We start from the raw sequence: 16,814 nt of genomic DNA on the forward strand, positions 1-16,814 counted from the left end.
GAGAGTGAGACTGGGTGCGAGTGTGTCTGTGAGAGAGAGTGTGTGTGATTGTCCTCTCTCCCCTGCCCCCTCCAGCCACCCAGCAATTCTCGTCTCCCCTGCCCCCCCCCCCTGCATTCCCTTTCCTTGATGCATAGCCGTTCCCTACCGATTCGCTATGGAATTCAGTAGGGAACGGCTCTAACGACGACTTTACTACTACTATTTAACATTTCTAAAGCGCTACTAGGGTTACGCAGCGCTGTACAATTTAACATAGAAGGACAGTCCCTAGTGCATCTGGCTCTTAATCTGGTGACTTTGAATCTGGTGTCTGGTTTCATTAGAATTGTGCGTTGAATCAACACTGCCAGAGACTTAATTCAATCAATTTTGGTTACATAGCATCTGGCGACTCATAGATCTGGAGGAGGGGCAATTTTGTTTTGAGCTGGGTAGTAGACCCTAAGTTTACCTTGCGAGCTGGGAGCTGCACTGGGCATTTTCAGACTTGGTTTGATTGGTAACTGAAGTTACCTGTGTCCTGCTCTTAATATCTTCCTGATAAACTATTGACTCCTTTGTTCTATTTCACCCCCTTTTTATTCTATCCTATTAACAAAAAAAAAAACAAAAAAAACTGTCCTTTCACTTGCAGAGGGTCTGACCTCTATAAGTTCCTTATATGTCTCTATCCTATTGCCTATATTGCACTGTGATTTTATATTTTTACTAGTAAAAGAGGCCCGTTTCCAACAGAAAGGAAACGGGCGCTAGCAAGGTTCCAAGGCCCCTTCCCCCCTCCTACTCCCCCCCTACTCCCCCCTTGTCTCAGGACCCCCTCCCCCCCTGTCGTCGAAGTACCCCCTCCCCCTCTCTCTCATCTCAGGACCCCCCTCATCTCAGGACCCCTCCTCGTCTCAGGACCCCCCCTCTATCCAGCCCCCCCCCTCTCCTTCGATGTCCGCGCCCCCCCTTGCCTCTCATTTCCGCCAGCCAGCACCTCCCTCTCTCTGTTTCTGTGGCCTCCGACAGCAAGTAGGACGTGTGCGGGTGCCCCAGCCCTTCGTACGTGGCAGCTGCTGTTTAAAAAGTTTTACCTCCTGCTCGTCCGGCAACACTGAAGTCCAGCAAGTACAGACGCTGCTTGTTTCAGCTGTTCCTCTGGTCCCGCCCTCATTTCCTGTTTGCAGAATGGCGGGACCACAGGAACTGCAGAAACAGAAGCGAAACCATAGCCTGCCTGAAGCGGCGTCTATACTTGCTGGACTTCAGTGTTGGCGGCCGAGCAGGAGATAAAACTTTTTAAACAGCAGCTGCCACGTACGAAGGGCTGGGGCACCCGCACACGTCCTCCTTGCTGTCGGAGGCCACGGAGACAGAGGGAGGGAGGCTCTTTCCTGCCCCGAAGAGGTCACTAGACCACCAGGGCAGTAGATAGCAAGGAAGGGGAGGGGAGGTGACAGGGGGGCAAGGAAGGGGAATATGTGACCCGGGGGAGGAGAATATGTGACAGGGGGCGGGGCAAAGATGTGAAAGGGGTGGGGTGTGGGCGGGGTAGGGGGCAGGGCATGTGTCCTTTTTGAGAGGACAAAATATGGTAACCCTACTCAGCAACATCCCCAGCTCAGACAGTTGGGAAGGGTAGCAAACAAGTCCGTAACTGGGAGTCAAACGCAGGTCCCTTTGCAAAGCATCCTAAGCCATCAATGGGACAAGGGTCTACAGTATTTGCTAACCTGCATACTGTTAAACAAGTAACTTCATGTGCTAAAATCCTGTTTAATACTAGGCTGCCTGTGGACTGGTGATAAACTTCGAAACTATGCCAATAGAATCTCAATCCTGTCATCTGTGTCCCCTGCTGCTTTTCATTACCAGTACCATGTTGCTTTATGTTCACTAAAACAACCTCCCCTGCTTCCCCTCAACCCCAGGAGCTACGACAACAAAAGAACAAGCCTGAAGTTTCCTGTACCCCAGTGGGATGCGTTAGGACTAAACCACTTTAAATTCTAACCTACAAGAGAATCAGATTGTGGGACCCTGTGCTTATTTGTACAAAGCTGTTTGAACAAACAGATTTGAAGACCAGCCTCTGGCCTGCAAAGTCACCAGCCAGGGGTGGTCTGAGAGGGCCATGAAGAGATAGAAAGCCCCATGTGCAAAAACTCACTGTGGGATCTCATTTGTGTAAGTCAGTAGAAGCTGAAAAGCAGGGCTATTTGTGAGAAATGGTAGGCCTGGCCTTGTCACCAGCACACCAGATTCTTGCTCAAGAAGCAGTAATTAGGTATCCTGTCTGAAACCACCTCTTTCATAATACAGGCAACCGAGACCCCTCGGGCATATAGGTTATCTGATATTTACAGTAATGACACAATAATAATCACCCGACACATGGTATTTTCTTAAATATGGCACAACTTGGCCGCAGCTTTATTTAGATACAACACATCTTAAAACCTTAGGTATACCCAAGCCGAACTCAGCCTTTGGCTCATTAACCAACCGAGTCCGCCGCATTAGCAAGACTGACCAATCGTAAACATTGCTCCCCGCCACACAGCAGGGGAGCTCAACTGTAAGCGCAGCTATCCTAGCTGCCTAGCTTATACCCTCAGGCTTGGGTACCCCGCCAAAGCTGCGACAAGATATATACAGGTACAATTCACAGTAAACTGGGGAGGGGGGCTGGGTGTATGCTGGTGCCCGGACGCCTGAAGAGGCTGTCCGGGCTCCGCTGAGGGACTTTTAAACTCCTTTGTAGCTCTTCCCCCTTTTCAGTGGGGTGCCCTTTGGGCGGCGGGAATGTGCCCATCACGCCTCGCTTGCACCCCGCTGGCCCGGTGCGCATGCCCATCGGGGCACTGCGCCATATTATAGGCGGCTCCGGGCACCCGTGGGAGCACTGCGCCTTGCTTAAATCACAAGATTCAGCTGAACACTTGGACATGGCTTCAGTTTAATTACATTTTATTTAAAATAAGGTACATATCAAAACAAGAATACCATACCTGCCAACATTAAAGCCCTGGCCGCCTGAAATTGGTGTGGATTAATGGAGGAGTGCACACAAATGTTCTCTTTCCCCACCAGATTGTCATGGATTTGTGAGAGGGTGGAGGGATGTTAAGAAGCAAATATTCTTTCCCTCTCCCCCAGATTGGCATGAATTAGAAGAAGTGCAAATTCTCTCCCACCCCTGCCTCAGATTGCCAGAGGTTACGAACTCTCTCTGCACAGAACCTTCCCATACCCTCTCCCCACCCGATACTTTCCCTGCCGCCTCTTTTACTTGATTGGTTTCATCTTGAACAAAACTTTTTAGCTCACTTTTTCCAGGTTTATAGAATTTATTACCTTCTGAGCTAAATTACATGGCATTTTGGAAGTCCTGAAAAACTCGGTTGTTCACTGAAGAACCTTCAGTAGATTTTTAACTTAGGTTAATTACCAAAAGACGTGGGGATCCTTTTACAAAGGCGCGCTGAAAAATGGCCTGCGGCTTTGTAGATGCGTGTTTTGGGCGCATGCAGACTCATTTTTCAGCGCACCTGTAAAAAAAAATGCCTTTTTAAAATTTTTGCCGAAAATGGACGTGTGGCAAACTGAAAATTGCTGCGCGTCCATTTTGGGTCTGAGACCTTACCGCCAGCCATTGACCTAGCGGTAAGGACTCACGCGATAACCGGGCGGTAATGGTCTACGCGCATAGAATGACGATTACCACCCGTGCGCAAGAAAATAAAAATAATTGCCGGTGCGCCTAGCGGATGAGCATCAAAAAAAAAATTACCGCAAGGGCCACACGGTAGCTGAGCAGTAACTCAAAACTGACGCACACTGGGCGCGCATAGGCGTCTACACAGCTTAGTAAAAGGGCCCCTTGTTTCGTAAACTATTCTGAGCTACGGGTTGAGAAGGTATAGAAAATTCCCGTTTCTGGAATTGTGGAGATGGTGTTTGTTCACTGGAATTTTTGATTGCTTCAGCGACTACTTTTTTATGACCCCCGGATGCAGGTCTCTGACTGAAATGCCATTCAATCTGCTGGGGGTGTCGGGTGTCATCTGCCAGCGTGCTAGCACTGAGTGCTGAACCTAAGTAGCCGCGCGCGCTCTCTTATTCAACATTGTTGCTTTGTCAATTATTGTAAACTGCATTTATCACTTTTAATATGTAAGTTTAGGAGTAATGTCAGGAAGTATTTTTTTCACGGAAAGGGTGGTAGATACATGGAATGCTCTCCCACGGGAAGTGGTGGAGATAAAAATGTTAATGGAATTCAAACATGCGTGGGATAAACACAAAGGAATCCTGTTTAGAAGGAATGGATCTACGGAATCTTAGCGGAGATTGGGTGGTGGCGCTGGTAATTGGGAAGCAAAGCTGGTGCTGAGCAGACTTCTACGGTCTGTGCCCTGAGAAAGGCAAGGACAAATCAAACTCGGGCATACATATAAAGTATCACATACCATGTAAAATTAGTTTATCTTGTTGGGCAGACTGGATGGACTGTTCAGGTCTTTATCTGTCGTCATTTACTATGTTACTGTGTTACTCTTTGGGGTTCTACATGGAATGTTGCTGGTAATTGGGATTCCAGAATCTTGTAACTCTTTGGGATTCCGGAATCTTGTAGGATTCCAGAATCTTCAGAAATTTTAGTACAAGAAGAGTGCTGGGCAGACTTCTACGGTCTGTGCCCTGAGAATGGCAAGGACAAATCAAACTCGGGTATACATATAAAGTATCACATACCATGTAAAATGAGTTTGTCTTGTTGGGCAGACTGGATGGACCGTTCAGGTCTTTATCTGCCGTCATTTACTAAGTTACTCTTTGGGGTTCTACATGGAATGTTGCTGGTAATTGGGATTCCGGAATCTTGTAACTCTTTGGGATTCCGGAATCTTGTAGGATTCCAGAATCTTCAGAAATTTTAGTACAAGAAGAGTGCTGGGCAGACTTCTACGGTCTGTGCCCTGAGAATGGCAAGGACAAATCAAACTCGGGTATAAAGTATCATATACCATGTAAAATGAGTTTGTCTTGTTGGGCAGACTGGATGGACCGTTCAGGTCTTTATCTGCCGTCATTTACTATGTTATTATGTAAAAAGGACGCTGCAGGATCTGGAATAGCTTTGCGCTATAGGAGATCTAATAGCTCCTGTTATTACCATCTAATGCCTTCTTGTCCTAAAAAAATAGTAAGAAAAAAAATAGGATATTGTTTTGTGTGATTCAGGATATTGCCACTTTGTGATTGCTCCTGTATTTATTTTCCCATTATTATCTATTTGGGAGTTGTTTTCCCCCTTTACTTTTGTATATCATTAGCATGTGTCATGGCAACATTTAACAAATCTCAAAACAGACTAAACTTACCAATCATTTCTTTCTGATTTCCTTCCTACTGGAAGACTTGACTTGTGAAAGCTTGCATGGAACTCTTGTTTAAAAAAAAAAATCAAGCAATCCTCGTTTGAAAGGTGGACGCTGCTGCTGTGGTCACTACAGCTTTTGTACACTGGTTACCGTGCGGAGGTCACAGGACGTAACCCCTGCCCCCTACACCTCTCATCAGTTTCTTTCCCTGGTTTAAAAACCACTTGCACTGGTCATTAGTGAAGTGGTGTCAGATGCTGGCGATGGAGCATAATGGTATTTCCAGCAAGGCATAACAAGTGCTTCCTTCTCAGGCCTCTCATTTCCAAGGCAAAACCCAACGGAAGTTAACACGTGTACATAATAAATTTCCAGCTTTGCAGATAAAGATGACTGTTTTTTAATGATAAAGAAGCTAAAGTGACTTTGGAGTCAAGAATGCGATGCTAGGAATGCGGTTTTAATTCCTCGATCCAATTTAGCATTTTTTCCCATACAAAAAAAGGGTGTTTGAGACAATACACAAATGTTGTTTAAAAAACCCCACTTCTTGAAAAAGAACAGTAGTAAAATCTAAACCACTGCTGCAAGCTTTATTTTTTTTTATTTTTGTTACATTTGTACCCTGTGCTTTCCCACTCATGGCAGGCTCAATGCGGCGGGCAATAGAGGGTTAAGTGACTTGCCCAGAGTCACAAGGAGCTGCCTGTGCAGGGAATTGAACTCAGTTCCTCAGGACCAAAGTCCACCACCCTAACCACTAGGCCACTCCTCCACTGTTGCTACTATTTGAGATTCTACATGGAATGTTGCTAGTAGCAACATTCCATGTAGAATCTCCAATAGTAGCAACATTCCATGTAGACTCTCCAATAGTATCTATTTTATTTTTGTTACATTTGTACCCTGCGCTTTCCCACTCATGGCAGGCTCAATGCGGCTTACATGGGGCAATGGAGAGTTAAGTGACTTGCCCAGAGTCACAAGGAGCTGCCTGTGCCTGAAGTGGGAATCAAACTCAGTTCCTCAGTTCCCCAGGATCAAAGTCCACCACCCTAACCACTAGGCCACTCCTCCACTGTTGCTACTATTGGAGATTCTACATGGAATGTTGCTATTCCACTAGCAACATTCCATGTAGAAGTCGGCCCTTGCAGATCACCAATGTGGCCGCGCAGGCTTCTGCTTCTGTGAGTCTGACGTCCTGCACATACGTGCAGGACGTCAGACTCACAGAAACAGAAGCCTGCACAACCTTCTACATGGAATGTTGCTAGTGGAATCTCCAGTAGTATCTATTTTATTTTTGTTACATTTGTACCCTGCGCTTTCCCTAACCACTAGGAGCTGCCTGTGCCGGGAATCGAACTCAGTTCCTCAGTTCCCCAGGACCAAGGTCCACCACCCTAACCACTAGGCCACTCCTCCACTCCAAAATGGAAATGCATCTATTGGATCAGAGTCACGTTACGAATGCGCCAACTAGAAATGAAAGAACTTTCACATTTTCTGAAACATTTAAAACAGTTCTAATTAGAGCTGAAATTTTCATTGAGAGATTACGCAAAAGCATAAAATTAAGCAGTTATGTTTAAGTTTGTGATATGAACAAGATATTCACCTATTTGTTTACATATGTATTCTTGACTTGCCTACCCTGGACGTATTCAGGCCAATTTACAATATTAAATTCCCAATCTGTCACAAACATGTAGGGACTCCCTGGCAGATCCATGTTTGATGGTGAGCTCTGTCTTCACAAGCACATGGTCAAGTAACTGTAACTCAAAATTTAACAGCAACCCAACGGGGATCTGGCTTCAGGAAGTCATTAATCTTCTACCCTCCCCTCATCCATGTCCAGCAATTCTCCTCTCTCCCCTGCCCTCCCCTGTCCAGCATGTCTCCTCTCCCCCCTGCCCTCCCCTCCATGTCCAGCGATTCTCCTCTCTCCCCTGCCCTCCCCTCCATGTCCAGCAATTTTCTCTCCCCTCCCCTCCATGTCCAGCACGTCGCCTCCCTCTCCTGCCCTCCCCTCTCCAAGTCGCGGCGAACCGGAAGTGAAGGCAGGCCAGCAGTGCTCACTGAGGCAGGCACGCAGACAGGTTTGTCTCCTCTCGCGTCACTTCCCTCTCAGTGCGTCCCGCCCTCGAAGGTGGGAAGCGCTGAGAGGGAAGCAACACGAGAGGAGACAAACCTGCCTGCGTGCCTGCCTCAGTGAGCACTGCTGCCGCTGCGCTGCCTTCACTTCCAGTTCGCCGCAACTTGGAGAGGGGAGGGCAGGGGAGGGAGGCGACATGCTGGACATGGAAGGGAGGGGAGGGCAGGGGAGAAAGGAGAATCACGACTTTGGGTAAAAGATTTTGGAGCGCGGGAGCAGGAACGGAAGGGAGCGGGCAAGTGAGCCGGACCTCAGGAAAAAGGTGCTGGTACGCCGTACTGGCGCGTACAGGCACAAAAAAAGCACTGTATATACTTGAATATAAACACACACACAAACACCCTCCCCCCAGTTTATATTTGAGTTAACAGTTTTCTCCCTTTTATTGAAGGGGGGGGACAGTTATCTCAGTTTATAGAATAGGTTTATATTTGAGTATATATGGTAAATCTCCCTCTACATCATTTCTGAGTACTACAGGTAGGTTCCCAAGACTCTAGCTGTGTTAGCTAGATCCCTTCCTGTTACTGGAGTATCCACTGGGATCGAGTCCACCTGAAGCTCTAATGCTCCTTCCCTTAAGAAGGAAACTACCTCAAAGACTGGCATTTCAGATAGGTTACTCACCGTACTGGCATCGGGGCCCCTGGAAGCCAGGAGGACAATGGCAAGCTTGGGATGATCCGTCAATGCAGTTTCCTCCATTGAAGCAAATGCCATAATTGCAGGTAGCTGAAAGTGAGATAGTACAGCAGATCACCAAAAATCCATTCTTACGTACATCAGTATTCATAGTGTAGGATTTAGGACATACCCTCTTCCCCACCTTTCTGCTCCTTGCAGTCGTAACACCAAAGTATCATTTCAGTAGAAACTGTCTCTTAGAAACAGAGAGCAAACAGAGAGGGAAAAACAGCATACACAAAAAGTATACAAACCAAAAAAAGCACAGCTGGGCCTTCAAGACTAAGACAACAGGAGTCCTTTATTAATGAATGACCCGACACGGGCCGTGTTTCGCCGTCAACAACGCCTGCCTCAGGGGTGGATGTACAGTTTTAAATTATGTAAATGACGATAAAATTCAAATCCTCAGAGAAAAATGCAATTTTAAAATAGCATCATCGGCTGTCAAAAGAGACGCCGCCGTCAGAACTCTCCTGTGTGAACGTCGTCGGCCGTGCAAAAGCCAAAGCTATTTTAACATTGCATTTTTCTCCGAGGATTTGAATTTCATCGTCATTTACATGATTTAAAACTGTACATCGACCCCTGAGGCAAACGTTGTTGACGACGAAACACGGCTCGTGTCTTAGAAATATAGGCAATCTTAAAATAGGTCAGGAAGCCAAGTAGGTGCCTATTTAATTTAGTCAGACGCAGTTTTATAAAGACATATGCAGCCCCATTACAGACAGGTTGTAGTATTTTAGAACTGGATCTGCCAACATAGAAGCTGTTCTAAAAGACAGGAGAAATGGACGTAAATGTATATAATGTTGATGGGTCCAAAGCCAGCACATAATGGTTATGTTGTAACATAACCGGTTATCTTTGCGACCTTGGAAACATAACTGGTTATTAACAACCCGAAGCTGTCACGGCGTCTGGTTTCTTTTGCCAGTTTAGCATTTGGGGGCACAAAAATCACTGAGGGATTAAAGGTGCAACCTAACCCTAAGCCTCAATCCAACGCAGTGCTGCTCAATTTACCAAATCTTAAATGCGCTTGGTAGCAGGTGTAGCTCCTGACATCAATCTTTTAGGACAGTGGTCTTCACTAGATTTCTGAGTCGGGGCCACTTTAGATCCAAATGAGCTGAAAGAGAGGCACCAAATGTCCTCCCATGTGAGGCTTAAATTGTTTACCAGCATGTGACACAGTGGCGTAGCCAAGGGTGGGGGGCCTGGGTGGGGCCAGGCCAACCCAGTAGCAGCACACCTATGATGTGATGAGACGCCCCCGCTAAAAAGACGAGGGAAAACAAGTTCTTCTCGTTTTTGTTTTTCTTTTTAACAAAATAAGACAGAGAAGCAAAGAAAAACAGAACGAAGAAAATCTCGCGGCGAAAGCGCGATCCGGTTTCCGGGGCTGACAGAGAGAGAGAGACGAACGCGGCTCTCTCCAGCGCGGAAAAGAAAAAACTGAGCGGGAACGGTCGCGCACGGGCGGGAAGACGGCCGCGCATGCGCGGTGGGCGTGCCCTGCGTGCGGGACTGCCCGCAAAGTTTTGTTCCGGTTGGTGGGGGCTGCCGTGGACGTCAACCCAGTCGTGAGAACAAGCAGCCTGCTTGTCCTCGGAGAACATAAAGTACAAGAACTACATCCAGCAAAAGGAATCTCAAGCAAATTCACAAGATCCTCTGAATTCTGGCCATGAAGTGCTTTAAAGACTAAATATGCCATTTTAAATTTGATAAGTTGTTGGACCAGCAGCCAACGAATTCTAACATGAAGGGATAACGCTATCAAATCACCCTCCACTAAAAATCAATCTTGCAGTCATCTCTGCAGTTTGAAATTTTACTACATAAGAAATTACAGTAATCTAATTGTGGTTAAAAGGGCTGCCTGACCTAGAATCCTAAAGTTGTTTAGATGCAGTGAAGTTCTAACTGCCCTGAGTTTAAGTTTAAAGAAAAACATTTTACTTAATGCATTCATTTGTTTTTCAAAGGTCAGTTTTGAATCCAAAATAATCCCTAATACTTTTGAATGATCATCTGTCTTTAAGTTATCAACTGAAGCTAGTGTCAGCTCCTTGCTTGGACCTTTATCTAAATCTCCAAAACCATAAGATTTTTTTGTTAATTAATTAATTTATTTGTTACATTTGTATCCCACATTTTCCCACCTATTTGCAGGCTCAATATGGCTCACATAGTACCGTGGAGGTGTTAGTCAACTCCGATGATGAAACAAATACAAAGTGATGTTATGGTCGAATAAGATTCATGTGTTACAGACACATTAGAGCAAGCTCCTGAGGCTAAAGGCATGAGACTGACAATGTTTTTAGAGATTTCTACTGAGTTTCAAGCTATTCCATCCACTTTAATTTTGCCTTTATAACTGGACACAGATTACGATCTCGTCTTGAAAAGATTTTTTTTCAAGAGAGACTTTTTTTGTAGCCTGAAAATTCATATATATCAAGATGTAGAAAAAGACAACAGTCTCTCCTGCTCCATCCATCCTAAGGTGCTCCATATAGAAGATACCTTTTTCTTAAAATACCCATATAAATACATAGTAGATGACGGCACAAAAAGACCTGCACAGTCCATCCAGTCTACCCAACAAGATAAACTCGCATGTGCCATTTTTTGTGTATACCTTACCTTGATTTGTACCTGTCTTTTTCAGGGCACAGACCGTATAAGTCTGCCCAGCACTATCCCCGCCTCCCAACCACTCGCCCCGCCTCCCACCACCGGCTGTGGCACAGACCGTATGAGTCTGCCCAGCACTATCCCCACCTCCCAACCACTCGCCCCGCCTCCCACCACCGGCTCTGGCACAGACCGTATAAGTCTGCCCAGCACTATCACCGCCTCCCAACCACCAGCCCCGCCTCCCACCACCGGCTCTGGCACAGACCGTATAAGTCTGCCCAGCACTATCTTGATTTGTACCTGTCTTTTTCAGGGCACAGACCGTATAAGTCTGCCCAGCACTATCCCCGCCTCCCAACCACCAGCCCCGCCTCCCACCACCGGCTCTGGCACAGACCGTATAAGTCTGCCCAGCACTATCCCCACCTCCCAACCACCAGCCCCGCCTCCCACCACCGGCTCTGGCACAGACCGTATAAGTCTGCCCAGCACTATCCCCACCAGCCCTGCCTCCCACCACCGGCTAAGCTTCTGGGTATCCCTTCCTTCGGAGCAGGATTCCTTTATGTTTATCCCACGCATGTTTGAATTCCGTTACCGTTTTCCTCTCCACCACCTCCCGCGGGAGGGCATGTTTAGTTAAATATACTTTCTTGAAGTCATCGCAATTGGCAGCTTCTTGCTGATAAGATGTCCAAGGGGAATGCTGTCACAATATCTGCAAAAGCACTATTTCGGGGGGGGGGGGGGGGGGGGGGGTTGGCTCCTAAATACAAGGCTCAAAGGACTTATTTCATTTTAGAAAATGTTCAGTCGTCCATTTATCAATAAGAGAATGTGGTCATTTATCAATGTTAAAGTATCTTCAAACTTTTCCAAAACAGGGCATAATGGGAAGATATCATCTGCATAGGATAAAACTATAATCCGTACATCTGAAAGAAAGATACCAACAGGCTTATTTTCGAAAGAGAAGGGCGCCCATCTTTCGACACAAATCGGGAGATGGGCGTCCTTCTCTCAGGGTCGCCCAAATCGGCATAATCGCAAGCTGATTTTGGGCGTCCCCAACTGCTTCCCGTCGTGGGGCTGACCAAAGTTCCCGGGGGCGTGTCAGAGGCGTAGCGAAGGAGGGACTGGGGCGCGCCTAACAGATGGGAGTCCTCGAGCTATAATGGAAACAAGAAGGGCGTCCCTGACGAGCACTTGGCCGACTTTACTTGGTCCATTTTTTCTTACAACCAAGCCTCAAAAAGGTGCCCGAACTGACCAGATGACCGGAGGGAATCGGGGATGACCTCCTCTGACTCCCCCAGTGGTGACTAACCCCCTCCCACCCTGTAAAAAACAACTTTAAAAACTTTTTTTGCCAGCCTCAAATATCATACTCAGGTCCATCGCAGCAGTATGCAGGTCCCTGGGGAGGGGGGGGGGGGGGAGGTGTGTGTGTGTCAGCGGAGGCATAGCAAAGGCGTGGACATCCTTCTTTCAAACATTTTGGATGTCCTGAACTGCTCCCCCCCCCCCCCCCCCCCCCCACAGGGACGGTCAAATTTCAAGGGAGTGGAGTGGTTGCAACACTGTTGGATTGCTGGTTTAATCAGGTATTGGCAATGAATGTTTCTGTGCTACAACCAAAATTGTAAAAACCACTTTTCCATGATTGTGTGACTGTTCTATTTGCAGTGTCAATATTTGATCGTTATAGAGTGTAACCTGCACAGTGTGGCAGGTACAACTCTGGCTGCCTTATTGGGCTGACTGGGTGAACCATGCAGGGCATTATCTGACGTCAGATACTACGTTAATATAAAACAGGTGGTTCCAAAATCACAGAATCCTGTGATTAATGCTGGCTTGGCCACTATTGGAAACAGGATACCGGGCTAGATGGACTATTGGTCTGACCAAGTATGGCTACTCTTATGTTCTCATTTACTGGTGGGGGAGGGGGAGGGGGAGGAGGAGGTTCACCTCAAATGAATGCAACAGCAGTCATTCACTTTAATACACGAAGGCCCAAAGCTAGGAATACTGAGATCTTAGGGCCCCCCCTGTTCATCAAACAATATTGTGCCTCTCAAGTAGGCCTAAGATTGATGATTCCTGGTTAAACTGCCCTATATCATTTAACAGAAATTTGTAACTCCACTTCTCTGGTCCGGCAACAGGCTAACATCAGAAATTTTAATAAAGACATTCCATATCTGTAACATAAGCTAGAATCGAATACTTCTACAGCTGCTAAAACGGAAATTACAGCATTCACTATTTATACAGGCTCAAATAAAGGGATAGCAGGCCTTCCAAAACATGACTTTCTGGGGTTCATCACCACTGGTTGAAGTGAAGCTGCTCTGCTTTTTTCTCGGCAGTCATTTATTTACATAGATGCAGCTCCCATGGGGACATGCAGATGGCGCCGACCCCAGCATCTAGAAGGCAGGGTGTGCTGGCACAGTAACCGTCTCATTATGCTGTTGACAGCATGCAACTCTCACTATCTTTCATAAACTTCCTGTACTCTGTGAACAAGAGGGCAGTTGATTTCAGAGATATTTTACTGGCTTAAGTGTAATTTGAAAATAGAACTTGAAATTGTAGACAAGCATAGATACAGAGAGCTCCCCCTGGGACACCGTGAAGTTTGCTAAGGTCTTGAGCATATAAATCCACTTCATCTGTAAATTCCATGAGTTCATTCTGGGAAAAGGTTAAAGAAATTCTGTTGGGTAAAAAAATCATAACAGCGGTCTGTTCTGCTATAACGCACCTGTGGAAGGCATGTCTTCGATTAGTCATGGCCATTGCAACTATCTCTGAAGCAGATCCATCACCTACTCCCAACTGATTAATCTGTCCATGCTCTGGGGCCATTTACTTAAAGTCTGTTTGGGTTGACAGGCAGGTAGCTATAATTTAACACTAATAACTCTCTTAGGCACAACACTCCTTGCTATAGTCACGTCTCAAGCATTAAAACATATTATTTCCATCTGTCGTCTACTTTGCTTGTAGAAGAGCAAAGTCAAAGAAATGGCCAACAAGCAAACAGCAATTATATGCAGATGCTTAGATGCTTGGTTGTATCCTTGTTCCTGAGGATTAAGTGTCACACTTCTCTGCTAGGGCACCGTTCGTGAAATGCCTGTGAATCTTCACAGTAAATTACCATTAACTAAGAAGCAAATATTACCAGCTGTTAACGTAATCGAGCAGGTGATGCAGTAACCTTTGGAAAGGCTATCACTCTTCTGCAAATCCTACAAGGCTGTGTGCATTATTTTATGGGTTATAGTGCATGGCATTAGATAGCACCGTATCTCAAAAAATGATCATAACCACTGGTATTTAGCTGATCTTTTCAGATTCGTAGCGAATTAGGACCATGATCTTGAGCAACTAGGGTACCACGTCATGGTTTGGCGTACCAGGTTAAAATATCTGGATTGCATGCAAGACGACAATACCTGGCATGAAGTTACTGGAACAAAACTTTACTCGAGACTGAATAAATTGTACTTATATTGTAGAAGAAAAATATAGCTTTGATAGTGATAGTGTGCCTTGTTTAAGCAATGATGTCATCAACCTTTGGAGAAGACTGGTGGGGGACAGCGGGACAAGGATGATTCTGAATGCCAATGTGTAGCAAGCAGCCATAGGCACAATACAAACTTATACTGTGAGCCCTCCAGGGTCAGGGAAATACCTAAAGTACCTAAATATAACTCACCTTGAGTTACTACTGAAAAGGTGTGAGCAAAATCTAAATAACATTTTTTAAAAAATACAACAGTATTTGGAGTGTTACAGCCTATATTTGAAATACCCTGCAATCATATAAACCGAAACGAGCACTAAGATCCGAGACGTCCCATCGGCTCTGTTTACCTTCTGCTAAATCATATAATTACGTAGAGACAAGACTGCGGGCTTTCTCTATAGCTGACCCATCCTTGTGGAATGCTTTACCCGGATACCTGAGATCATGTGAAGACATCCAACAATTCAAGCAGCTGCTAAAATCGCATCTGTTTGTGAAAGCCTTTTTGGCCACATGACTTAGTTGGATCGACTCTTCTTCTCTTTTTCGGTTAGGACCATTCAATTGCTTAGCGATTGTTACGTGTTGAAAACTATGTATGTGATTATGGTTATCAAGGCAGGATATAAATACAGTAAATAAATAAATTTGAGAAACAAAATATATAACAGCTTTCTTACAAGATCGCTCAAGAACACGCAAACAGAATTCTTGCAGGATGTGATTCAGAATTTGTTCATATGGATGTGTCAAGCATTGGCCCCTGTAACCTAGATCTCTGAGACAGGAATCCAGCACTAGTCCCCACCCCCTTTTTTATCATCAATGAGGCAGGACACCGGTGTACTATTTACAGGTTTAATTCACACTCTTATTACCTTGTCCAGCATAGGCTTGTACATCTAACACACAGCTCACCTGCACAACTTGATCCAAAGTACAATTACAAATAATAACGTGCTTTAGACCAAGCTGTTCATGGCCCAAACTACAGCCTCTGGGCTTTAGCCAATGTACTTACAATAACATCTACAGAAAACATAGCTGCCTTGTCTGCCTTTATATGTGGAGGAGTGGCCTATGGTTAGGGTGGTGGACTTTGGTCCTGAGGAACTGAGTTTGATTCCCGGCACAGGCAGCTCCTTGTGACTCTAGGCAAGTCACTTAACCCTCCATTGCCCCATGTAAGCCGCATTGAGCCTGCCATGAGTGGGAAAGTGCAGGGTACAAATGTAACAAAATAAAAATATAACACTGGACAGAGGCTCACAAACCTGTCCTGGGGGATCCCTATCTACTTGTTTTTTCAGGATATCCACAAAGAATATTCAAGATGGAGACTGCATGCAGTGGAAGTACTGCATGCAAATCTATCTCATGCATATTCATTATAGATACCCTGAAAATTCAACTGCCTGGAGGTCCCACTGTTTTTATTTACTTTGTTTATTTTTACTTTGTTCGCTTTTTATATACAATGTACAGTTTTTATTCCTTTTGGTATAGACGTTTATCTGTTTGTATTTGCATTCATTTATTTATTTATCTATGTAGACTCCTGAGGAAGGCGCCGTATGTGCCGAAACATGGTACCCTGTTGAGTCATCCTCCAATAAAGCTTTTGATTCATATCCAGCATCTGTGGTCTGTTTTGAAGAGCCTGATTCTGTTCCCACTCCTTGCCTTGTCCAGTGGCTCTTTGTGGGGATATTTGTGTTCTTTCCACTTCCTATGGTTTTGGTCGCCTTGTCCTGGAGGTCCCCACAGGTCAGATTTGGAATCCTCTGGCACAGACATTAGCCTTGAAGTTATTCTAATCAGGGGTTTATTTTCCATTGAGTCCCTGGTCGGTAACAATCACAGCCCACATGCAGCCCTTTGGAAACAATAATCAAGGGTGTGTTTCTAATGGCACTGGAGTTACCTGCTCCAGCATCTGCCAGCTTTAATGCACAAACTGTCTACCCAAGCACTTTCGACACCTGGCAAATGCTTCCTTTGCCTTCTAATCAGAACCCTTCAAACAACAAACGTAGTTCTGTCACTGCTCAAAAACCCGACAGCTCCTTAAGATCTTATTCCACAATTTGTAACAGTATTCAGGTCCCTACCTCATTTCAAGACTTGATAACTAAGACAGCATCTCACTTCTATATTCCCCCTCCCAAAACTGTCCTTTGGCTTTATAGCTTTACCAGTCCTGGGCTCTTCTTTACCGTCAGTCTGACTTTTCAGCCTGGGTGCGGGTGCTCAATTACCTTCCCCTCTGTTCTGAGGCCTTGCTGCTCCTTTTTACTTCTCCTAGGCTACCTGTCTCTAAAGGAAAAGTCCATTGATCGTTATTAAATTTTGGGTGTTTTGCCAGGTTCTTGGGGCCTGGATTGGCCGCTGTTGGAGA

The 16,814-nt window shown here is 45.6% G+C and overlaps 1 protein-coding gene across 1 annotated transcript in view; it reads right to left on the minus strand.

The window, feature by feature from the left end:
• The window catches only part of MEGF6 (multiple EGF like domains 6), a 458,871-nt gene that overhangs the window by 361,946 nt on the left and 80,111 nt on the right, over positions 1-16,814 (minus strand). Inside the window, exon 4 of the mRNA XM_030185804.1 lies at positions 8,161-8,265. Within this exon, the coding sequence (XP_030041664.1) occupies positions 8,161-8,265 (105 nt within the window). The remainder of the gene's footprint in view (positions 1-8,160; positions 8,266-16,814) is intronic.

The sequence above is a fragment of the Microcaecilia unicolor genome, chromosome 13 (assembly GCF_901765095.1).
Source record: "Microcaecilia unicolor chromosome 13, aMicUni1.1, whole genome shotgun sequence".
Classification (NCBI taxonomy): domain Eukaryota; kingdom Metazoa; phylum Chordata; class Amphibia; order Gymnophiona; family Siphonopidae; genus Microcaecilia; species Microcaecilia unicolor.